Below are 25,881 nucleotides of genomic sequence, written 5' to 3' on the forward strand. Positions count from 1 at the left end.
GGCAGCATGGCATTGCGCTAGTCACAGTTCTTCAGAGCTCTCTGAGCCCCACCTACCTCACAAGGTGTCTGTTGTGGGGAGAGGAAGGGAAAGGAGTTGAGACTTTACAGGAGAGAAAGGTGGGTTCTAAATCCAAACCCCACCTCTTCCTCTTCTTCTTCCCCCCAATGCAGCTGCGCCCCCGTTTTTGTGGTGCAGGCTTACACCACCCGCTCTCCTGCAGCATCTGAGACAATGTGTGGAATAACTTCATTAGGAGGTCTGGCCAGGGCAAGGATTTTGGTGCCCCAAGCCACCACTAGTCCTTCTCCCCCTCCTCTGTACCACACCTAAATGATGTGGGGAGCTCTTCCTGCCCCTCTTCACCACAGCGAGGTGAGGGGTAGCAAAGCCAGAAACCATTGCCCCCCCACTGAGTGAGAAGCCTTCATTTTTGCTCCCCCCCCCACACACCGCAGCAACATATATGAAGTGAAGCAGCTGCTGAACACCCTTCTTGCCCCTGTAACATGAGGAAGAGAAAGAGGAAAATGTCACCCCCACTCCCAATTGATGGAAGGGAAGGATCAGGCTCCTCACAGGCTGCCCTCTGGGGCCAGGGGTGACTCTTGGGACTGCCATTTTCCGCATAGGCCCCCACACAGTGGTTGTTTGCAGCTCTTTATCTCTGCCACACTAGGCCTCTCTTTGCCTAGTGAATGTATGTGGTTAATGGTTAGTGTGGTTAGTGTCTCACAAATAGTGTCTGTATGTGGTTAGTGACTCACAAATATCAACTAATGAAGAGAGAGGGGTTGGGAAAACAGCAGTAAGGGAATATTACACCCATGCATGAGGTATCCTAGATGTTAGGGAGTGAAACCCTGTAACAGCAGGACTTAAGAGGTTCATAGTATTTTCCATATTAAAACTATACCACCATGTAAGTTTTTACAATATTGATTTTTTAAAATCTTTAATCATCACAGTCGACTTATGGATTGGCAACACCTCACGGGGTTTTCAAAGCAAGAGAGGGACAGAAGTGGCTTTCCATTGCCTTCCTTGGCCCTGCAGCCCTGAAATTCCTCAGTGAGGTCTCTCATCCAAGTACTAACCAGGGCCAACCCTTGATCTTTCCCAAGTACTGTAACCAATATTAATTAATAATACGTCATTAATAATTTCTACCATCATGTGCATCAAATGCAAAATGATGAAAATAAATTGTCCTAATAGCGTAAGTATCGACTGTCACATTCCCAGTCTTGCTCGAATAACAGGAACCAATACTTTGGTAATAGAATCCTTGTCTTATTGATAGCAAGCTTAGGTACGTAACTTTTAAAATTGTCTGAACTAGTCAGTTTTCCACAAGACACCAATTATATACTCCCAGTGGTTCCCCTTTTCCCCTCCTCTTCCTCTTCTTTTTTCCCCCCAATCTTGATCCTCTTTGATCTGAGATTGCAAATGCCTTATCAGTCCAGGTGCTCGGGAGCAACAGCCGCAGAAGGCCATTGCTTTCACATCCTGCATGTGAGCTCCCAAAGGCACCTGGTGGGCCACTGCGAGTAGCAGAGTGCTGGACTAGATGGACTCTGGTCTGATCCAGCTGGCTTGTTCTTATGTTCTTATGTTCTCCTCCTCCCACTTTTAAAAAAATTGATTATTACGGTCATAGACCAGCGTTTTAAAAATTATATACATTACTTCATCAATAAAATACTTATATATAATTCTGATATACCCTCTGCTGATATATTATTCTGATATACCCTCTCCTCCCACCTCAAGTGAGCCAGCAGCCAGGAATTGGAAGGACCGTGTACATAAAGGGGGGGGGGGGAGAGTAAGGAGAGAAAGAGACATACATACACATTCCAAACACAGATAACATTCGTGACTTGATGACTTTCTCAGACTGAAAGTGTGAGAAGAAACTCTTACAAACAGCATAGCAGGGCTCAAGCTACATTGGCTGAGGTCATGACATCAACTGGTTAAGAGAATGTGAATAGTTTATCATATGCATTAGTTAGCAACATTAACCATGTATGTAGTATTGACCATTGATCCTATTTAGCTTCTTTGGCAAAGTTCTACATTCAAGGAAAATCTGAGAAGATGCAATCATTTAAAACCATCTGGAACAATTAAAATATTAATATGTCTGTTATGCCTGATTTTTGTTTGTTTGTTTTCAATATTGTTTCATCCCCTTATGCAGGACTTTCAAGAAATCGGTAACTGGGGCAAAGTGCTAACTAAATTCTCCTGGAATGGAAAACAGCCCAAAGTGAAACTATTAGCAGCACAGAAGGCCATGAAGACTTTCATTCTTGCATTTCCTAACTTAAAGTGCAGCCCTAAGCAGAGTTACAGCTGCAGGAGCACCTTGAAGTCATCAGTGTTGAGCACTGAACTGCATGCAATTAAAAGGCTGAACAAATGAACTGGAGAAATCTTTAGATTTACAGGATATGAATGAAGAACCTTTATGGCTGGAAAATCCCGATAAAAGCTGATCCTGGGGCAGCTGCTAATATTATAAAATATATGCAGATCTAGACTCTGAGCCAGATAAAGATGTCAGTAAGGTCAGTTGAGGTGCAGCAGTTAGTAAAATTATACGCTTTCACATTAGAATAGAGTCCTGAATGAATATGAGAATTATTCATTTTTACATGCTGCCTTTAACAAAACCATTATTTTGTGCATTATTGAACATAGTACTTCGATAGTTCACTTTATTTTAATTTTCAAACATTCAAATGAATGGGGGGAGCAGGGCTAGGTAGGCGCTAGGACCCAGGCAGAGCATTCTACAACAAATAAGGTCCAGTAACATCTTTTTCTGAGACAGACTATAATAGATAGTTCCTTTGGCTTGTCTTACTAGATCCTCCAATTTTAGGACACATGATTTATATTTATTAGCTACTGGAATCCCAATGTTAGATACATTGAACTAGAAAGTGGAGGGAATGTAATTGAACATTCTACTTGGTGGCTATTGGTTTGGAGTAGTTATCCAGTGCCGGCTTTTTTGTTCTTTGGTTTCCTTTTTTCTTGAATAAAAATGTGCTGATGCATATTATACACTCATTACTTTGCAATAATGATAACAGTAAAAGAATTATGTGGTTGGATCCAGCCATCTTTTCTGCTGGGAAAAAAGGAACGAGGGGTCCTCTGTGGCCACCCAAAAATAGCTACAGTGAAATCCATGGGACCTGGATATACAAAAGCCATGTGAGATGGGGTGTGTGGAATGAACAGGGCAAGACTGAGTGGGAAAGATGTCTGAATCCAATCCACTGTGAGCATGAACATTCTGCCAACTGGTTGTTGTAGGTTTTCCGGGCTGTGTGGCCGTGGTCTGGTAGGTCTTGTTCCTAACATTTCGCCTGCATCTGTGACTGGCATCTTCAGAGGTGTGTCACAGAGAGAAGCGTGTTATACTGGCATCTTCAGAAGTGTATCACAGAGAGAAGTCTGTTACCAGACCACGGCCACACAGCTCAGAAAACCCTCAACAACCAGTTGAATCCGGCCGTGAAAGCCTTCGACAGTACATCCTGCCAACTATTTGTTTCATAACATTTGGTGATGTTATGCGATATTACAGATGATTTCTTAGCAGTCAAGGGGAAAAGCTCCCACCACCATCCTTAATTTGCAATGAGTAGCTTGTCATTTTTCAATTAATAACAAAATCTCCCAGACAGAGGCACATTTGACTTTATTTTCTTTGTCTGGCACATGTGGCCGAAAACAAGCTATCTCGAAAATTCTATTTCAGATATACATATTTGTGTTTGAGGCTCTCTAGATCAATATCTCCAAAGAAGAAGTCAATGCTTTGTAACGCGTGGTCTGCAGTTGATGATCCATGGACAGCATTGCTCAAGATATCTTTAGCAAATCGAGCACGTAACGACTCGGGAGCAGTCTGTTTGGCTTTTTCTGGATCTGTTGGCCCCATTAATTTTCGCCATTCCTCCACGGCATTTTCCTTGGTTAGAATCATCACCATTGACGGGCCACTGGAAGTTCAAGTCATATGAAGATGCCACGCAAATGTTAAGTGTGAGCATAACTATAACACCGTCACACCAACATAAATGGAGCTACTGGATGTGTCAACCCCCACCCCAGTTATGCTAGTACCAGCCTTGTGTTGTATCATCTGGGTACCCTTCCCCCCCCCACCCCCCGCCCCATCCTGTAAGTGGGGGAATGATTGCATGCCATCTTGAGGTTACCTAACAACATTTGAGCAAGACAAACAGGGTTTGAGTATGTTGCCTTTGATAATGACGTGTCCCAATTATAACCAGACCATAATATACCAAACTAGATGTTCATGGACTACAATTCCCAGTACACATTGACATGTCTGAAAAGAACTTTGAAGATGTCATGCACAATGAAATGGAAATTCCTAATTATACATTTAAACAGATTTACTATGTCTGAAGACTTCTGGGCACAGATTAGGTTTTCTCAGTTTCAGGCTAGATTGGCTCCTAAATTCATAGGTATATGGCCTATAGGGACATGCGATCACCCATGTCCCCAGGCACATGCCACCAAGCCCCATCTCCCACCTCCATGCAGGCCAGTTTTTGAAAGCCCCAAAGCCCCACCCCTGAGTGCGGGGGTGGGGGGTACGCAGGTGGGGTGGGGCGGGGCTCGTGGGGTGCCCAGAGAAGGAGTTGTCTCCGGGCGCCCATTTCCCCCTGATATGCCTCTGCCTAAATTATTTACAATGCGTTCTACTAATTCGAAAAGTTCTAACATCAGAACCTTTGGGGTCAGTTTGAAGTCAGACCTGTTAAATTCCCTGCATATCCCACTCTGAAAATCAGGCACTTACTGGGACATGTAATCCACAAGCTGCTGGTAATAGGGCTGCCCTTCTTGAGATTTGTAGAACTGGGCTGCCATCTCAGGACTAATGTGTGTTTCTTGCATTTCAGACAGGATGAAGCCGGCATCTTTCGCCTCATTTAGAATGTCATCTGAAAGGGAAAGCACTGAGAACTAAGGATACTTGGTTCTAAAAGTCGCAACCCCAAAAGAGGCAGTGCATGCCTGGGCAGCTCAGAAGTCCCACTTCACATGCAATACCCAGTCATGTTGTTCTCGAACAAGAATGAGAACTTAGCATGGTGTAGATACAGCCTAGCAGGAGACTCCCTAGAAGGTAGGAATTGTAAGCGACGTCACTGAGGACTGGAGTAAAAGCAGTTCAAATCAGTTTCTGTGTTTCAGGAAGTTATCAGAGAAGAGACAGGAAGAGGTGCGCTTGGAGCCTGCCTTGGTAAAGGCTACCAGTTGACCTTCCAGTGTCATGAATGATAAATCCTTCTGACTATCTGGACACTAAGCAGCATGGGTGCCTGAAATGCATTTTGTTTCAAACTGCAAACAGATCCATCATTTTAGAAGAAGAAGAAGAGTTTGGATTTATATCCCCCCTTTCTCTCCTGCAGGAGACTCAAAGGGACTTACAATCTCCTTGCCCTTCCCCCCTCACAACAAACACCCTGTGAGGTGGGTGGGGCTGAGAGAGCTCAGAAGAACTGTGACGAGCCCAAGGTCACCCAGCTGGCGTGTGTGGGAGTGCACAGGCCAATCTGAATTCCCCAGATAAGCCTCCACAGCTCAAGTGGCAGAACAGAGAATCAAACCCGGTTCCTCCAGAACATTGTTGATCATCTCCAAAAACAGCAGAAAGAGCAGGAGTAACGCCCATTTTGGATGCATTGTTTGCAAGTCTTCTTAGGGCTAGGAGGCAGCTGACAGGAGCTTGGGGACAAGAAGGGCACTTCTGGGGAAAACTGGAAGTGACATCACGTCGCTCTTAGAATCGTCAGAAACTCTGTGCTTAAACCATATTGTTTCCAGCCATTCTTAGAGTGATGTGACATCACTTCTGGAGTTTTCCCAGAACTGATGGTATGCTTCTCATAACGCTGTCAGTTTTTTTAAAAAAAATCTCCTGATGGCATTTGGAGAGGCAGCAGGCCCCAAGTCTTCTGGCCTTTCTAGGTCTCATCTGCCTCAAGCTAAATGTTCCCCAGCAATTGCCAACACACTTGCTTTATTATTATTATTTTTTTAGATATTTATTACGGCCTTTTGGCCAGCCAACAGTTCAAAATCAGAGTACACGTGAACACATAGCACTCCATCTATACAGAAATATAATATAAATTGTAAAATCCATTATAAAATCTATTGATAAATAACATTAACTTCAGGCATTATTACAGTCCTCGTCGCACAGTACAGCTCTTTGTCTTAATAAGGAACTACGCTTGTTGTGTACCAGTATACAAAATTTAGCTACCTTCTGTGAAATGGCGGAAACACGATCTTCTAATAGCATTCTTGCTTCATTATAATTTCTGTCTTCTTCCCATATTTTCTAACCACAGTTATCCCGTAAGACCATCAACTGGGCTTTTTATCAAGGCCCAAATGTTTAGAGTGCAGATAGAAAGCGGTCACTAATCTGTGTGGTCCAATCCTACCCACCGGAGGCTGTATATCCACCTCTTCCTCCACATGGCTTACCTTTATGTTCCGCGAGAGCTGAGGGCTTAATAACAGCCAAAGTGTGCTCCACTGGGAAGAAGAATTCTAATTCCTTTTCTGCGTCATTGGTAGTAGAGCTGCCATGCAGCTGATTGATAGGCGCAGTGTCAATGGCAAACTCGGCACGCAAACTGTGGGCAACAAAATAAAAAAATTAGAAATATGGCACAAACGCTTTCTGCATTCCAGTAATAGCTACATTATCCTCTTGAATGGGTGGCTTGGTTTTAAATAGAAAAGTTACCATGATTGCGCAGATATCTATGATGCGAGGAACTGCTGCCGCTTGGAACAACCTTTGTTTGGAACTGTTTGCTTTTTGTGCGCTTATCTTGCTTGTGATGTAAAGAACCCAATTTTTTTTATTTTTTAAATCCTTCTACCAAGCACATTTAGCAGTATTTTTGGATTCCTCAGCAGTTGCCTCAAATGCAGCAACAGCTAGTGTATCTGATAATCTGATGGGTACTGGGCTGAGGGAGTGAACTCTGAAAGGAACGAACTGGATCTTAGGATCCAAGAGACAAGAGTATAGTTCCCCTCCACCCCCCGACTATTCCAAGCCTACCTTTTTTGGGACAGTACTGGCCCAGTAGGTCTATGTGTTGAGCCCTTTGGGGATAGGGCGGGATATAAATCAAATCAATCAAATCAGAATGCCTAGGCAGCAGTCAGAACACTGAACTGATTGAAAGAAAAGAAAGCTTAATTTAAGGGCAGAAGGAGAAGAGCTGGATAGAAGGAGAAGAGATAAACCTAGCTGTCTTGCTAGCTGAATGAGAGAGAGAGAGAGAGCGCGCACTACTGGACTGTACTAGAAGAGTTGGATTTATATCCCACCTTTCACTCCTATAAGGAGACTCAAAGGGGCTAACAAACTCCTTTCCCTTCCCCCCTCACAACAAACACCCTGTGAGATAGGTGGGGCTGAGAGTGCTCAGAAGACTAGTGACTAGTGACTAGCCCAGGGGTAGGGAACCTGCGGCTCTCCAGATGTTCAGGAACTACAATTCCCATCAGCCTCTGTCAGCATGGCCAATTGGCCATGCTGGTAGGGGCTGATGTAACTGTAGTTCCTGAACATCTGGAGAGTCAAGAGGTTCCCTACCCTGATCTAGTTCTGTCACCCAGCTTGCATGTGTTGGAGTGTACAGGCTAATCTGAATTCCCCAGATAAGCCTCCACACCTCAGGCAGCAGAGCGGGGAATCAAACCCAGTTCCTCCAGATTAGAGTGCACCTGCTCTTAACCACTATGCCACTGCTGCTTCTAGAACAACAAGGCTTTCTGCAGACAAAGAAAAGCCCCTTTGCCAAGAAAGAACTCTCCCCACAGCAGAGACATAGCTGGGCTGGTGTGTGCCCAGGGCACACTTCATATTTTCCCCATGGGGCCCCCTCCACCCGCAGCCCCTCCACCTCCCACTGCTTTCTGCCGGCTGAAAACAGGCCAGGCTGGTGGGGCGGGGCCAGGTCTGGTGAGGAGGGAAGAAGGGTGGGGTTGGGGGCAATTTTCGTGCTCCCCAGGTGCGCGCCCAGTGCAACGCACACACACCCATCTTCTTGTACTACTCCACTGCCCCACTGTCCTCTTATTGGCACTTGCCCGGTCTGGGAAATACCTGGGGATTTGGGGATGGAGCCAGAGAAGGGCAGAGTTTGGGGGTGGAGATTTGGGGGTGGAGCCAGAGAAGGGCAGAGTTTGGGGGTGGAGATTTGGGGGTGGAGCCAGAGAAGGGCAGAGTGCAAGCAAGTGACTTCACTGCAATATAATGCTTCAGAGTCCGCCTTCCAAAGCAGTCATTTTCTTCAGAGAAAATGCCAGGAGATCAATTGGAATCCCAGGAAACCTCCAGCCACCAAGACTCAAGACATATCTATTGTCCAATACTATAGATCGTGTACTGCAATGCCAATGCTTGGGCTACCTTAGGATGTTTACACTCTCCAAATCAATTTCCAGTGAGGATTGATTGGATCCAGGGGTTTTTTTTTTAGCTGCGGTTAAGCTCCCATGGCTAGAAACCAAGGCTGTTTCCGCACAGCCAGATTTGTGGGGGTCCGCACGAGCGGCCCCACGGGCTGCGCAGCTGGCGGAGCAGGCTCCGCACAGCTGAGCAGCCCCCCCAAAACGGCTTCTTACCTTGTCCTGGCTTCCATTGCTCTGAGGAGGACAAGGGACATGCCCCCATGGCCAGAGCGACGGCTGCAGTGACGGAGGCCAGGAGGCGTGTCCCCTGGCTTCCTCAGAGCGATGGAAGCCAGGACAAGGTAAGTCAATTGGGAGCAGCACACGGAATACGCTGGCTTCCACCCGCTGCCGTTCGCTCAGCAACAGGTGGAAGCTGGTGTATTCCAAAAACCTTGCCCCCTGAGCGAGGTTTGAAAGCGGTGTCTTTGTGCTGCTGGGGGGTGGGGATGCAGCAGCGCCTCCTGTGTGAACATCACCCCAGGGATGGTGTTTCTTCCATCCCTGGGGTGCTGTTTTTCGGCCGTGTGGAAGCAGCCCAAGTTTAAGTAAAAAACCTGGTTGATTTTCACTGATATTAACAATGATGCCAATGCGTTCATTAAGTATGTTTAAGAGGAGATAGGCTACGGGGAAGAAGCTTGATATTCCAAGGTCTGTTCTGGTATGCTTAACTGAAGTTAAGAGGTTGGCTGTATTAAGCTGGGTCCCAGGGTAGCCAAGAAGCCTCTTTATTGGCAAGACTCAGCCTTAGCTTCAGAACATGAAGCCGGCAGTGTTAAATGTTTGGATATAAGAACTTAATACCCGAATGGTGGGGGTGGTACACAAATATCTCCACATAAACCCCCAAAGTACCAAATTGTCAATGTTTACTAAATTTGTCTAAATGAAGCTATTATATACCATCAGTCAATTTGTCACCAGCAGTCCACTACATTATCAGTTACAAATGTCTATCCTAGAAATATCATGATATTGATGATTCACATGAAGATAAGAACATGGCAGTGATCCTTTCAACTGCTCACCTAGGGCCTGGCACCGTGTCAACATTGCACTAAAAAGTCGCACTAAAGTTGCACAGTGTCAGCATCGTACTGAAAATGTGTATCACCGATCATTGCTAGCCCCCCTGGCCATCTGCCATGTTGTGACACTTCTGTTATTATTGTTCTAGGCCAGCAGGGCAATCCAGCAGGCAGAGCAGAGGGAGATGAATTGATTTTCCCAAATCGAGCTGGTAACCAAGGGATGCATGCTCTGCCAGCATTTCCCTCTCTTTCCCACATTCTGCATTCAGACCCTGCCTTAAACCTCAGACATCAGCCAAGTCAAATAGGCATGGACCGTGGTGTGGTCTACTACGGAAATGCATCTCTTTTGTTTTATTGTTGTGGAGGCACGATGCATCCAAAAGTCCCCCTCTGCCCATGATCTGGGGATACCTCCACACCCTCTTTCATAGTTTTGTTCCGGTTAGGCTTATGGGACAATGAATTCACATCTTCAGAGATATTTGTCTATCACTTTCTTTCAATATTTCCCGCCAGCGGGTAAAGACTTTTTGGTTTCATCCGGCATTCCCTCAATGACCCCTCCTTCCTGCGCTGTGACTTAATATCTGGCTCTATGCTTTTATTGTTTTTATGAACTGTTTTTCATTGTTAGCCCTATTGAAGGTGTAGGCAAGACATAAATAACACAACAATAATAATAATGTACACGTTTTTTCGTTTTGTTCAAATTCCTAGAATATTGTCAGTTTAAAATATAGTAACAGAATACAATACGATTGTATTGCTTCAACTGTGCAATTCTAAACAGAGTTACATGCTTCTAAGTCAATTGAAATCAATGATTAGGATTATACTGTAGAGCACTAGAAGACAGTAATAACATAATAATGGCATCTATAATGGCGGTATGAATTACTTGTGTTCGTTACACATATTTCTAACTTAATTCAGTTAAAAATCATTTTTTAACCTCACACAGTATAATTTTAAGGAAATCTAATATAATTCCAATGCAATACTTTTTGATTATTCACAGTCTGCCAAATTAATAATGGTTTGCTACAGATCTGTTTAAAAATACCAGTTCTGGAAATGTGCTGCAATGTTCAATACCATCCACATGATGGTGCAATCATATCATCTTACGCATGTGCTAACATGCATGAAGTATACAACAAGGTATCAATTCTGTAAACTGTGGTACAAACACAGAGGTCCTTGTTTACCTCTATGACATGTATGAATAAGGTGCAATAATTTCAAAAATTACCTGTTTGGACAGTGTTCCTTTGCTTCCTCAACAGCCTTTGGGCCTAGTAATTTTCTCCATTCTTCGACTGCATTTTCTTTCACTAATCCAAGCGCAAGAGTTGGCCCACTGTTCGGTGAAAATATGGAATTTTTTTTTAAAAAAATACAATCTTTAAATCTCTTTGCTCTGTGATAAGATTATTAACCAATGCCTTTGTTTCCTGGCCAGGGTGATGGAGGCAGGGCAGGGGAAACTGTTTACCCTGGGACTATTCAAGGCAGTTTTCAAAGAATGGGAGATCAATAAGCAACAAGTCATTAGATAAGGTGACCAGATGGTCACCTTCAAGAACCGGGATGTATGTATGGCCCCGCGCGCTCGCTACAAGTAAGTACACAATACACACACCTCGCGCAAGAGCCACAATACACTCGCATCACACACACACGGAGTGCACAACACTCATCAATAATAACACGGAGCCACACACACTCTCTCTCACACACACGGAGTAATACACTCGCATTACCACACATCGAGCCACAACACACTCGCATCACATATCGATATGGTCCGTTTACGCTACGCTTTCCCACCCTGTCACAGTATGGGAAACAGCAGCGCCCCAGAAGGTTGATGCCTCCATGGTCACATAGATGATATGTCAAGAGGAAGCATAGCCGTTTACGCTACCGCTTCCCACCCTGTGACAGTATGGGAAACGGCAGCACCCCAGAAGATAGTGCGGTAAAAGCCCCGCGTCAGCTGAGGTCGGCCGCACTGCCTTGCGTCCCAGAAGGCAGTGCGGCAGCCTTCCAAAATCCGGGACATTGGGGAAAACCCGCGGGACGCGGGACAAGTTCTTTCAAGGCATGAATGTCCCGCCAAAAGCGGGACGGATGGTCAGCTTACATTAGACAGAACTACAGGATCAAATTGCTCCAAGAAAGTAATTGAAAGAGTGATTGTTGATGCAATCTCTCCACCAAACAACTTCTAAATGTCAAATGCTGAATATATTAACTACTGAGTGGGAACCAGTAGATTTGGAATAGGTCAGCGCTTGGCAGACACTAGGTCCCAGGCTCAGGTCTTCTAATCTCCAGTTAAAACAATGAAGTAGTATATATTATTTATTTATTTACAGCCTTAGGCCAAAACATTTAAAATATGATTTAAAAAAAACCCCAACTTAAAACCTTCTTAACTAATATAAAATACAATTAAATTATTACTCTTCCATATTTCAACAACAACCAAGGTAACAAAAACTTATAATGGTATTTCTCAAGGTCTATTTTTAAAAAGTCACTTCACCCTATATTTCATTGTTCTTCAAAATTTACACAAGTATACACAAAACTGACAATATAATATTAGGATCATCTGTTCCCAGAAGTAACTGTCTAAATATATGTCTGTTATTATTTCCAGCAAGTCTTTTTAATATTGGGCCTAATATGTGTTTGCGAGGCCAGTCAAGCAAAGGACACCTCAAAAATGTATGTTCCATAGTTTCGATCTCTTTTAATTGACAATCATATAGCCTTTTTTCAAAGGGAATTTTCCTGTATCTTCCTCCAAAACTTTAGAGGAGAGTGAGTCACTTCCAGCTAAAGAGAATGCTCTCCTCTGGATGGGGGTAGCATCCCCTCTCTGTGCAGGGAAACCGAAAAACAGCTTTTTAAAGTACAGAGGCGGAGGGGGCATTGGGGGGGCACCTGCACAGAGTCCTCAGGGGTCCTTCCAAACCTGCCTTGGACTATCTTTTCCAGTTATGGTGAGCATTTCAACAACATACCCATGAGCCTTTGCTAAATATGCAAATTATAATTCATGCAGGCAGTGGGTGGGGCTCAGGGGCAGAGACCTGCCCCTGAGCCCCACCACCACCTCTGGCAAGCCATGGAAGTGGGGGTTGTGGGGGGCCTGTGCAGGTGCAGGGGAGTGGGTCTGGGTGCCATTTTGTCCCCCTATGCCTCTGAGGATAGGGGAAGAAGGAACTGCAAATGGCCACAGATTGCCTGACATTAGCTTGAAAACCTATTGGTTGATTAGTGACCTTACCATCAGTTTCTGGGTCCCTATTATGACGAGATCGACCAGATCACATCACTCATGAGCCACTCTTAGAAGAACTCTGCAGATATCATCAGGGGACAATAGGGGTCTCTATAGAGGAATTAAAAGGTCTTGCAGATGTTTTAAACAGAACTGTTTTGGGTTTTTTCTTTCACACAGCATGGGAGAAATGAAGCATTGCCAGCCAAAATGGCTCTTCTCTCATCTCCTCCTTCCCCTTGAGCTCTTACTTTCATTTTTGTAGGCTGGAGATCCACAGTAGTTCCAGGGCGACTACAGGCCCACCTTGGGGCTGGCAGCCCTAGTTTCAGAGTTACGGAACTGTGTAAAATAATTTAGGTTTTTTTAAAATTTCAAACATGTCTCTTGTTAACTAGTGTACCTGGTCATTTCATGTAGGAGTGTTGGGAAGAAATCTTCATTTTCGTGCATCTTGTAAAACTCTCGTGCTTGGTCTTCGGACAGAATGATTTCCTTTTGCATTGCTATCGTAAAACCATCGTCCTCGATCCTCTTGAGAATAGAGTCTACACACCAAAGATTATAATGATTAATAGCTTGCCCCAATTTAACCCCATGGTACCTTACAAATATATCACGTATTTGTAAGGCAGCAAATACGTCCAGAAAGTGCACATTCTCCATCCACCTGCAGATTCACTCCCACTTCGTCTTCATTTAGCTCCCCTCACCTAAAGCTCCTTGTCTCAACTTCATTGTTGTCCCTCCTTAATTGAAGCCATCTTCGAGCAGATATGCCTTTTGCATAGCAACTACTTGGAATAAAAGGGGGACTGCTGTTGTCCTCATACGGCTTCGGGCACATGGTGTCATGAGTCAGCCCCTGGGTGCTTACCAGGACACAGAGGACTCTGAAGCAAAACCTGGCATTACAGTGCAGCCAGAGGAGGTGGCTCCTGAGGAAGCCCAGGCAGCAGAGCCAACTCCCAGTCCATCCCTGCTTTGACATGCAGGTGGAGGAGCCTGCAGATCCTCCTAGGGAACCCAGTAATGAGCCAGCTGTTCATAGGAGGCAGGAGCAGAGGCAGCTGCTGCAGAAGCAAAGGAGTGCTTATCTCGCAGCAAGTTATGGGAAAATAGAAGTCTCTGCATCTGATGAGTATTAACTCCTCACAGAATCCCAGCCCCTTTAACAAGGCTCTCTATATAAGCCTTGCTTGAACTTGCTTCTGCCTGGGTGCAATAAGTGTGTTATCTGTCACCACTGTGTGCCTGGTACTTTGTTGATTCCCATCCTGCTTATCGTTTCTCCTGTACCATGGCCATTGGACTGTGACCTGATTATGCCTTGCCTGCTGCCTGCTTTGATCTATTGGACTGTGGCCTGACTATACTTGTGCTTGCCACTTGTTTGACCCTGCTAGATCAGACCAGGCCACACCCCTGCCCACTGGCAGCACACATGGGCCAACCTCAGGCCTTGGGCTGGTTGATGCAGGTGGAAGCAGTCCTGCAGATACCCTGATCCCGAAAACAAACTGGAAGCCAGTACAGATGGCATAACACTGACTTATTATGATCACTCCATCGAGCCCACATAAAGACCTTAAACAAAGAAGTTTCTGAGACATCTTCAAGTGTAGCCCTATATAGAATATATTACAACAACCAAACATGGATGGTTACTAAGGTGTGTATAACTCACCCACCATATGCAATTCGGTTATCTTTTACACATGGCAATTTGGTACTATACTGAATGGGTCACTTGCTTTGTTTACTCAAAAAGAATCTGGCTATATGTTCCGGTGAAGTCCCCTTCAGTATGGGTTGAACAGGAATGCAAAATGGCAGATTTTTTTTCATGGAGAATATCAAATAACCCATTTGCCACCATCACAGACTAACTACAAGTTCAGTGGGACTAAAAATGCTTAAGACTGCAACTAGACTGCATTGGGTAATTTTTAAAGATTCTGTTGCGTAAACAGAATGATCATGTATGCCGATGGTAGACCTTACTAACTACCTCTGCCCATCCCATGCTTTCAGTGAAACTTTTTGGTGTATTGGATATTTATTTATTTGAACAATAAGTTCAAAAGGCATTAGAAGAAGAAGAGTTTGGATTTATATCCCCCCTTTCTCTCCTGCAGGAGACTCAAAGGGGCTTACAATCTCCTTGCCCTTCCCCCCTCACAACAAACACCCTGTGAGGTGGGTGGGGCTGAGAGAGCTCCAAGAAGCTGTGACTAGCCCAAGGTCACCCAGCTGGCGTGTGTGGGAGTGTACAGGCTAATCTGAATTCCTCCACAGCTCAGGCGGCAGAGCAGGGAATCAAACCCGGTTCCTCCAGATTAGATACATGAGCTCTTAACCTCCTACGCCACTGCTGCTCCTGAATCCTTTTAGGCAGGTCTCTATAATATGTGAGGGCTAGGGCACAGAAATCAGCAGCTGCTTGTCGGGTGGGGTGCATGGAATATTCCCCATCACCACTGAGCATAACTGAAAAAGGAGGAGAAGGGGGCAACTTTATTGGTGGGTGGATTTCCCTGGATCAAGTCTGCAGCATTTTGTAGGTATGCAACTACTGAGTGGGCACTGGAAGTCAGTACTGGGAAACGACACATCAACCCATGTTCAGAACCCCATGTCAGGCGCGTAGCTGCAATGGGGACATCTGGCGTGGCTTGTTCCAGGCGGCGCCATTGCAGTCACATGGGGAGGCGGGGCCAGGGGGTCTCAGGGGCAGGGCATCTCGGGGGCGGGGTGTCTTGGGGGCATTTTGTGGTGTTTCAGGGGTGGGGCATCTCAGGGGCAGGGAGGGCGCGTGTCGGCAGTTCATGCACCGGGCACAGTCCCCACTCCCTTCATCACTGCCTCACGTTCATGTTAGCAGTGTGCGCCCCCTCATTACTACAATTTCAGCAGATCAAAGATCTGCTGTTACAAAGGGTGTCATCTTCCCTCCTGCTTCAGCAGTGCTCGGTAGTAGAGATCAGGATATTCCCAGCTACCAACAGCTTCCTTCAACTACCTGTCAAGTTCATTGCAGAGATGAGGCATAAACATGAGATAGCCGAACACAGTTTTCTAATGCATGGCTTGATACCCTGATTTTTCTTTATATTCAAACTACTTCAGGAGTAATGGGCAAAGTAAATTTGTTGCAGGGAAAACTTGTCTTGTTATTATTTATTTATTTATCTATCTATCTATCTATTAATTAATTATTAGATTTAGGAACCACCCATCCCCAGAAGGCTATAATTTAGTTATAGCTTAATATGCACTTTAATATCAAGTATCAATATTGCAAAAATTGTATTGTATCGCACTGCAAATTTCATCAGAAACGTATACCTGTTGCAGGTGGGAAATGTCACAGGCTTCACTCACCCTTTCTTTCCCTTAAGAGTGCGGGTCTAATTAAGGCCAACGTTCTTTCGACAGCAGGGCCTGTCTTCTTTTTCGAAAAACCAGGGAAGAAGAAAGCCAGTTGCCTGCTTGCTTCTTCAACAGTATCATGAATTTCACATAAATTTGACATCTCCTGGTTTTCCAAGACACCATGCAAACTAAAAGAGAACACACACACACACACACACACACACACACTGTTAGTGTTTTGCCTCAGTAATTCAATCACAGCAACTGTGAAACAAACAAACAAACAATACCGCTCGCATAGACAGTGAATCTTGCTGAAATAGTAAATATATAATACAAAGAATGATTTCTGGAGCAAATTTTTGGCATTTACTAAAACAGAAAGGGGAAATGTGAAGAAATAAATTGTTTTCCAGGGGATTTTCTTACACCATTTGAGGTTTTTAACAGCATTAAAATAGTCATCAGTTGTCTTGAGGAACATTGTACTCCAAGTACATATCAGCTTGACTTTGGTCACCTCTTATCCCTATAAAACCTTGGCTGTTCTTTCTTATCTTACATTTGATGGTTTCTGATGTTTACCTTTTTTCCTACTAGATCATACCATAAATAGCATTGGGGCACAGATGGGTGGGCATAGCATGGTACAGTAAGAAAACACAGAGAGTCTAAGCAGAGTTGGAAAATACTATGTACAATTCATCCATGCAATATGCTGTTAAATTGCTGGAAGACAGGGCAGCTCTATGCAGTGATGTTGCACATGCCTGAACATGATGTCCTTCCCATGCAAGAAAGATTATCAATGTGCCTAAAGGGCTCACTCTAGATCAGGGGCATAACGAGGCAGCCCTGGGCAAACTGTAGCCCTGGGCAAAACCTGAGTTGGATGCCCCCCCCCCCACCATGGGAGGCCACTCCACCACAACCAAATTTGTTTTTACACCAGGACATTGGTGCCTGCAGGAAACAATGGGGGATAGGGGCACCCCTTTTGGGAGTCCATAACTTTGGACTCCCTGAACCAAACCTCACCAAACTTGGGGGGGAGCATAAAGACAGTCTCCTGATGATATGCTGAAATTTTGGTGCTGCTAGCCAAAAAACTGTGCCCCCTGCAGGCCAAAAAAGGAAAACCACTAAAAATACCCAAAAACGAATCCAGCATTTTGATGCCCCCCACAAGGTGATGCCCTGGGCAGCTGCCCACCTTTCCCAATGGGCATTACGCCAGTGCTCTAGATCAAATCATGCCTGAACTCTGCTTAAAAACTAAAGTGACTAAACTGAGACTATCAAACTGATACCATGCACTAGTGAATCACGATTGGGTCTCCAAAGACTCAGACTCCAATAAAAAAACTTGAGAGGAGAGAGGTGCAGATGAATAAAAAGGCTTTCTTAAGCTGCAGCAAAATAGCAGGTTTTCTGACCCAAGGTGGAAGCGAAGCACTGAATGCAGGCACTTGGTTTTATAGTGGTTTACACATAAATCAATGGTACATCATCGGTACATCACTGGTTACATCACATTGATCTATCCCTTTACATGTCAATACAGGTTAAGCTCAGATCAAAACACAGGACCCATGTCTCAAAAGAGGTGTGCTTTTCACACTTATGGGAGGAGATCTTAGTATGGCAACGAGCTCCGGGGGCAGCCCGAGATCAATTCATCACCTTAAGAGAGTTACTGCCAACTATTAGAGGCTTGGCTGGTGCCATACAGCAATACACAGTTCTTATCAGCAAACAGTATAGAAAGTGTTGCCAAGAACTGAGAGTGGAGACCCAAAATCTCTCAAATATCCTTGAAAATTGGAACATAGTGACATATTGCCGAATCCACAGTTTGCAGTTCAGCAATCTGCAGGATATTTCAACCAAGAAGTTTCCCCTATTGTCAGACAATAAAGGTTTAACTGGTTGTTGTGGGTTTTTCGGGCTGGGTGGCCGTGGTCTTGCAGATCTTGTTCCTAATGTTTTGCCTGTATCTGTGGCTGGCATCTTCAGAGGTGTATCATACAGAGAAGTCTGTTACGCAGTCTGTCATTGGACACCGTCTGTAACAGGCTTTCCTCTGTGATACATCTCTGAAGATGCCACGGTGGGTTTTCCGGCCACATAGCCCGGAAAACCCACCACAACCAGTTGAATCCAGCCATGAAAGCCTTCAACAGTAGAATAAAGGTTTATTTCTTCCTAACCAGGTGCAAGAGGAATTGGTGTGTGTGTGAGAGAGAAAGGGTCTTCCTAGCAAAGAATAATACTAGCCTAGCTAAGATGATTATCTACATTAATTACTCTTCTTCAAACAAACATTCTAAAACCCTACAATTCTAAGTTCATTTGAAAACTATTTGGGAGCTGCGATGATTGGTTTCCGCAGACTGTAAGTCTACCTGCTTCCAGTATAGGTCTATTAGAAATGGTTAGGCATCTCAGAAAGGTATCACACTATATTAGGATATCAGAGACTATACTTCTATAAAAGACAACATAACATATAAATGCAGTTTCTAAAGTGCTACCTCAGTGCTTGGGTCACATTATGATTAGACAAGAGAAGCTGGAAAACACAATAATGCTAGGAAAAGTTGCAGGCAGCAGGAAAAGAGACAGACACAACATGAGATGGATTCAGAGGCGTAGCAAGGGGGGAAAGCACGCGGTGCACTTGTGTGTCCTCTGCCCCTGTCCCACCCCAGAATGCCCCCGCCCCTGAACACCCCCACCCGATGCATTGCGCACACCCCTGCCCCTTGGACAGAGGTGGGATCCAGCAGGTTCTCACAGGTTCCCGAGAGTAGGTTACTAGTTATTTGTGTGTGCTGAGAGGGGGTTACTAATTGGTGATTTTGCCACATTATTTTTTGCCTTAGTTACCCCCCCTCTTCTCAGCAGTAGCGTGCACAACTTGAAGCAGTCTGGCAGGAGGTGCACCGGCGTCCATGGCAGCCTGCGCCTGGGTGCATTCGTTTCCCGCCCAAGGACCGGTGCAGCGGCTGCGTCCTTGCCACAGCCCTGCCCAGGAATGCCCCGCCCCCGTAATGCCAGCCACACCCCCGTCGTGCCCCGCCCAGCCCCATTGGCACTACCCCACAGTTTGAATCCCACCACCATGGGAACCTGTTACTAAAATTTTTGGATCCCACCACTGCCCTTGGAGCTATGCCTCTGGATGGATTGATTCTATCAAGGAAGCCATGGCCTTCATTTTACAAGACCTGAACACACCTGTTAATAATAGAATATTTGGGAAGTCATTAAGTCATAGAGTCACCAGAGGTTGGAAGCGACTTGATGACACATACATAATACACGCTCTAAGGTAGAATTTACCTGTTTGGCTTTTCAGTTCCAGGTACTTGGTCCGCCTGTTTCTCTGTTTCAAGCAGGGCTTCCTCTTCTTCTTCCTCCTCCTCTGTCTCCTCCCCACCCAGTTCTTTCATAAGAGGCATTATATCAGGAGCTTCTTTACCTTCTGCAACTATCAGAATGTGACTTGGTCCGCTCACCATAAATGCAACAAAGTCCTCAAATTCAGGCTGAAAGAATAGCTTTGGCTGTTAATTGCTTCCGCTGCATAGTCACTTAACAACCTCTCTGTTACTAGTTAGATATCAGGGTCTTACATCTTCACTATAAAAGGCCTAATTCCCACGAGTAGCCCAGGAGAGAACAACATCATGTTTGTGTGAAGTATGGTAGCTCCCTTTGCTGTATGACTGATATCCACATGTTACAGTCCTATCCACATGTTACAGCGAATGGTTGCGCATCCTCCCTGTCTGTGAATAATCTGTGCACTTGACCATTCTCTTTTTGTATGCCCTAAATATGATCAAATATGCATGAAATACATGAACTCCATTTTCTTGCAATGTTCTCAGTGGCAAGAGTGTTCCAAGATGCCCAGCCTCCTGAACAGCTCTGATGTGCTCTTTTGTGAGACTGTTGCAAATTTCATACTGGAAATCAGTAATTTTAACGGTGTTTTTAAATCTTGTTTTACTCTGAAATTTTGTCCTGTTTCACATGCCAATAAAGGCTCATTGTTGTTGTTGCTGTTGAACAATCTGTGAGAAAGTGAAACCAGAGACCAGTGCCTGGATAAATGTGGGGTTTAAATAAAACATTCAGTTGTACATGCACTGTGTGTGTATATGTGCCTGTATATAGACACATGCATATTGTATATGCGTTCAGAAGGAACCTTCCCATGATGCAAAACGTTGCTCCATTGATAGCCCATCGCTGGAAGCCTGCTTCCACCGGAGCAGAGGTTGGCAACCTTTAGCACCCAAAGAGCCATTTGGCCCCGCCCCTGGCCTCCCCAAGCCCTGCCTTCAGCCAAGCGGGCCAGATAGACAGCGGTGGCGATGCCAATGACAGCAAGTTGCACTTGAGACACGGCGAGTGCACCCCCTTCCTCGTCCTTCCTTCCTTCCTTCCTTCCTTCCTTCCTTCCTTCCTTCCTTCCTTCCTTTGGGGGGGGGGGGGGGTGGGGGGGGGGGGGGGTGGGGGGGGGGGGGGGTGGGGGGGGGGGGGGGTGGGGGGGGGGGGGGGTGGGGGGGGGGGGGGGTGGGGGGGGGGGGGGGTGGGGGGGGGGGGGGGTGGGGGGGGGGGGGGGTGGGGGGGGGGGGGGGTGGGGGGGGGGGGGGGTGGGGGGGGGGGGGGGTGGGGGGGGGGGGGGGTGGGGGGGGGGGGGGGTGGGGGGGGGGGGGGGTGGGGGGGGGGGGGGGTGGGGGGGGGGGGGGGTGGGGGGGGGGGGGGGTGGGGGGGGGGGGGGGTGGGGGGGGGGGGGGGTGGGGGGGGGGGGGGGTGGGGGGGGGGGGGGGTGGGGGGGGGGGGGGGTGGGGGGGGGGGGGGGTGGGGGGGGGGGGGGGTGGGGGGGGGGGGGGGTGGGGGGGGGGGGGGGTGGGGGGGGGGGGGGGTGGGGGGGGGGGGGGGTGGGGGGGGGGGGGGGTGGGGGGGGGGGGGGGTGGGGGGGGGGGGGGGTGGGGGGGGGGGGGGGTGGGGGGGGGGGGGGGTGGGGGGGGGGGGGGGTGGGGGGGGGGGGGGGTGGGGGGGGGGGGGGGTGGGGGGGGGGGGGGGTGGGGGGGGGGGGGGGTGGGGGGGGGGGGGGGTGGGGGGGGGGGGGGGTGGGGGGGGGGGGGGGTGGGGGGGGGGGGGGGTGGGGGGGGGGGGGGGTGGGGGGGGGGGGGGGTGGGGGGGGGGGGGGGTGGGGGGGGGGGGGGGTGGGGGGGGGGGGGGGTGGGGGGGGGGGGGGGTGGGGGGGGGGGGGGGTGGGGGGGGGGGGGGGTGGGGGGGGGGGGGGGTGGGGGGGGGGGGGGGTGGGGGGGGGGGGGGGTGGGGGGGGGGGGGGGTGGGGGGGGGGGGGGGTGGGGGGGGGGGGGGGTGGGGGGGGGGGGGGGTGGGGGGGGGGGGGGGTGGGGGGGGGGGGGGGTGGGGGGGGGGGGGGGTGGGGGGGGGGGGGGGTGGGGGGGGGGGGGGGTGGGGGGGGGGGGGGGTGGGGGGGGGGGGGGGTGGGGGGGGGGGGGGGTGGGGGGGGGGGGGGGTGGGGGGGGGGGGGGGTGGGGGGGGGGGGGGGTGGGGGGGGGGGGGGGTGGGGGGGGGGGGGGGTGGGGGGGGGGGGGGGTGGGGGGGGGGGGGGGTGGGGGGGGGGGGGGGTGGGGGGGGGGGGGGGTGGGGGGGGGGGGGGGTGGGGGGGGGGGGGGGTGGGGGGGGGGGGGGGTGGGGGGGGGGGGGGGTGGGGGGGGGGGGGGGTGGGGGGGGGGGGGGGTGGGGGGGGGGGGGGGTGGGGGGGGGGGGGGGTGGGGGGGGGGGGGGGTGGGGGGGGGGGGGGGTGGGGGGGGGGGGGGGTGGGGGGGGGGGGGGGTGGGGGGGGGGGGGGGTGGGGGGGGGGGGGGGTGGGGGGGGGGGGGGGTGGGGGGGGGGGGGGGTGGGGGGGGGGGGGGGTGGGGGGGGGGGGGGGTGGGGGGGGGGGGGGGTGGGGGGGGGGGGGGGTGGGGGGGGGGGGGGGTGGGGGGGGGGGGGGGTGGGGGGGGGGGGGGGTGGGGGGGGGGGGGGGTGGGGGGGGGGGGGGGTGGGGGGGGGGGGGGGTGGGGGGGGGGGGGGGTGGGGGGGGGGGGGGGTGGGGGGGGGGGGGGGTGGGGGGGGGGGGGGGTGGGGGGGGGGGGGGGTGGGGGGGGGGGGGGGTGGGGGGGGGGGGGGGTGGGGGGGGGGGGGGGTGGGGGGGGGGGGGGGTGGGGGGGGGGGGGGGTGGGGGGGGGGGGGGGTGGGGGGGGGGGGGGGTGGGGGGGGGGGGGGGTGGGGGGGGGGGGGGGTGGGGGGGGGGGGGGGTGGGGGGGGGGGGGGGTGGGGGGGGGGGGGGGTGGGGGGGGGGGGGGGTGGGGGGGGGGGGGGGTGGGGGGGGGGGGGGGTGGGGGGGGGGGGGGGTGGGGGGGGGGGGGGGTGGGGGGGGGGGGGGGTGGGGGGGGGGGGGGGTGGGGGGGGGGGGGGGTGGGGGGGGGGGGGGGTGGGGGGGGGGGGGGGTGGGGGGGGGGGGGGGTGGGGGGGGGGGGGGGTGGGGGGGGGGGGGGGTGGGGGGGGGGGGGGGTGGGGGGGGGGGGGGGTGGGGGGGGGGGGGGGTGGGGGGGGGGGGGGGTGGGGGGGGGGGGGGGTGGGGGGGGGGGGGGGTGGGGGGGGGGGGGGGTGGGGGGGGGGGGGGGTGGGGGGGGGGGGGGGTGGGGGGGGGGGGGGGTGGGGGGGGGGGGGGGTGGGGGGGGGGGGGGGTGGGGGGGGGGGGGGGTGGGGGGGGGGGGGGGTGGGGGGGGGGGGGGGTGGGGGGGGGGGGGGGTGGGGGGGGGGGGGGGTGGGGGGGGGGGGGGGTGGGGGGGGGGGGGGGTGGGGGGGGGGGGGGGTGGGGGGGGGGGGGGGTGGGGGGGGGGGGGGGTGGGGGGGGGGGGGGGTGGGGGGGGGGGGGGGTGGGGGGGGGGGGGGGTGGGGGGGGGGGGGGGTGGGGGGGGGGGGGGGTGGGGGGGGGGGGGGGTGGGGGGGGGGGGGGGTGGGGGGGGGGGGGGGTGGGGGGGGGGGGGGGTGGGGGGGGGGGGGGGTGGGGGGGGGGGGGGGTGGGGGGGGGGGGGGGTGGGGGGGGGGGGGGGTGGGGGGGGGGGGGGGTGGGGGGGGGGGGGGGTGGGGGGGGGGGGGGGTGGGGGGGGGGGGGGGTGGGGGGGGGGGGGGGTGGGGGGGGGGGGGGGTGGGGGGGGGGGGGGGTGGGGGGGGGGGGGGGTGGGGGGGGGGGGGGGTGGGGGGGGGGGGGGGTGGGGGGGGGGGGGGGTGGGGGGGGGGGGGGGTGGGGGGGGGGGGGGGTGGGGGGGGGGGGGGGTGGGGGGGGGGGGGGGTGGGGGGGGGGGGGGGTGGGGGGGGGGGGGGGTGGGGGGGGGGGGGGGTGGGGGGGGGGGGGGGTGGGGGGGGGGGGGGGTGGGGGGGGGGGGGGGTGGGGGGGGGGGGGGGTGGGGGGGGGGGGGGGTGGGGGGGGGGGGGGGTGGGGGGGGGGGGGGGTGGGGGGGGGGGGGGGTGGGGGGGGGGGGGGGTGGGGGGGGGGGGGGGTGGGGGGGGGGGGGGGTGGGGGGGGGGGGGGGTGGGGGGGGGGGGGGGTGGGGGGGGGGGGGGGTGGGGGGGGGGGGGGGTGGGGGGGGGGGGGGGTGGGGGGGGGGGGGGGTGGGGGGGGGGGGGGGTGGGGGGGGGGGGGGGTGGGGGGGGGGGGGGGTGGGGGGGGGGGGGGGTGGGGGGGGGGGGGGGTGGGGGGGGGGGGGGGTGGGGGGGGGGGGGGGTGGGGGGGGGGGGGGGTGGGGGGGGGGGGGGGTGGGGGGGGGGGGGGGTGGGGGGGGGGGGGGGTGGGGGGGGGGGGGGGTGGGGGGGGGGGGGGGTGGGGGGGGGGGGGGGTGGGGGGGGGGGGGGGTGGGGGGGGGGGGGGGTGGGGGGGGGGGGGGGTGGGGGGGGGGGGGGGTGGGGGGGGGGGGGGGTGGGGGGGGGGGGGGGTGGGGGGGGGGGGGGGTGGGGGGGGGGGGGGGTGGGGGGGGGGGGGGGTGGGGGGGGGGGGGGGTGGGGGGGGGGGGGGGTGGGGGGGGGGGGGGGTGGGGGGGGGGGGGGGTGGGGGGGGGGGGGGGTGGGGGGGGGGGGGGGTGGGGGGGGGGGGGGGTGGGGGGGGGGGGGGGTGGGGGGGGGGGGGGGTGGGGGGGGGGGGGGGTGGGGGGGGGGGGGGGTGGGGGGGGGGGGGGGTGGGGGGGGGGGGGGGTGGGGGGGGGGGGGGGTGGGGGGGGGGGGGGGTGGGGGGGGGGGGGGGTGGGGGGGGGGGGGGGTGGGGGGGGGGGGGGGTGGGGGGGGGGGGGGGTGGGGGGGGGGGGGGGTGGGGGGGGGGGGGGGTGGGGGGGGGGGGGGGTGGGGGGGGGGGGGGGTGGGGGGGGGGGGGGGTGGGGGGGGGGGGGGGTGGGGGGGGGGGGGGGTGGGGGGGGGGGGGGGTGGGGGGGGGGGGGGGTGGGGGGGGGGGGGGGTGGGGGGGGGGGGGGGTGGGGGGGGGGGGGGGTGGGGGGGGGGGGGGGTGGGGGGGGGGGGGGGTGGGGGGGGGGGGGGGTGGGGGGGGGGGGGGGTGGGGGGGGGGGGGGGTGGGGGGGGGGGGGGGTGGGGGGGGGGGGGGGTGGGGGGGGGGGGGGGTGGGGGGGGGGGGGGGTGGGGGGGGGGGGGGGTGGGGGGGGGGGGGGGTGGGGGGGGGGGGGGGTGGGGGGGGGGGGGGGTGGGGGGGGGGGGGGGTGGGGGGGGGGGGGGGTGGGGGGGGGGGGGGGTGGGGGGGGGGGGGGGTGGGGGGGGGGGGGGGTGGGGGGGGGGGGGGGTGGGGGGGGGGGGGGGTGGGGGGGGGGGGGGGTGGGGGGGGGGGGGGGTGGGGGGGGGGGGGGGTGGGGGGGGGGGGGGGTGGGGGGGGGGGGGGGTGGGGGGGGGGGGGGGTGGGGGGGGGGGGGGGTGGGGGGGGGGGGGGGTGGGGGGGGGGGGGGGTGGGGGGGGGGGGGGGTGGGGGGGGGGGGGGGTGGGGGGGGGGGGGGGTGGGGGGGGGGGGGGGTGGGGGGGGGGGGGGGTGGGGGGGGGGGGGGGTGGGGGGGGGGGGGGGTGGGGGGGGGGGGGGGTGGGGGGGGGGGGGGGTGGGGGGGGGGGGGGGTGGGGGGGGGGGGGGGTGGGGGGGGGGGGGGGTGGGGGGGGGGGGGGGGGGGGGGGGGGGGGGGTGGGGGGGGGGGTGTGTGGGGGGTGGGGGGGGGGGGGGGGGGGGGGGGGTGGGGGGGGGGGGGGCGCGGGTGGGGGGGGGGGGTGCGGGGGGACGGGGGGGCGGGGGGGGGGGGGGGGGGGGGGGGGGGGGGGGGGGGGGGGGGGGGGGGGGGGGGGGGGGGGGGTGGGGGGGGGGGGGGGGGGGGGGGGGGGGGGGTGGGGGGGGGGGGGGGGGGGGGGGGGGGGGGGTGGGGGGTGGGATAATTGCACTGTGTTTTGTTTTTACACATAGCTTGTGACTCTTTAAACTGCTACTAGTAATCTTGGTTCCCTCCTTCAGCGAGAAGCTGGTGGGTATCACCCCCCAACTTCGGAAAG

General features: G+C 54.4%; 1 protein-coding gene across 1 annotated transcript in view; it reads right to left on the reverse strand.

Annotated features, from left to right (window-relative positions):
• NME8 (NME/NM23 family member 8) overlaps positions 1–25,881 on the reverse strand; it is a 34,450-nt gene that overhangs the window by 2,006 nt on the left and 6,563 nt on the right. The window contains exons 5-11 of the mRNA XM_048510458.1: positions 19,635–19,814; positions 16,273–16,426; positions 13,292–13,436; positions 10,846–10,953; positions 6,568–6,719; positions 4,862–5,006; positions 3,791–4,028 (exon numbers count right to left, since the gene is read on the reverse strand). Coding sequence (XP_048366415.1) covers positions 3,791–4,028; positions 4,862–5,006; positions 6,568–6,719; positions 10,846–10,953; positions 13,292–13,436; positions 16,273–16,426; positions 19,635–19,814 — 1,122 coding nt within the window. The remainder of the gene's footprint in view (positions 1–3,790; positions 4,029–4,861; positions 5,007–6,567; positions 6,720–10,845; positions 10,954–13,291; positions 13,437–16,272; positions 16,427–19,634; positions 19,815–25,881) is intronic.

Source organism: Sphaerodactylus townsendi, linkage group LG11, assembly GCF_021028975.2.
Source record: "Sphaerodactylus townsendi isolate TG3544 linkage group LG11, MPM_Stown_v2.3, whole genome shotgun sequence".
Taxonomy (NCBI): domain Eukaryota; kingdom Metazoa; phylum Chordata; class Lepidosauria; order Squamata; family Sphaerodactylidae; genus Sphaerodactylus; species Sphaerodactylus townsendi.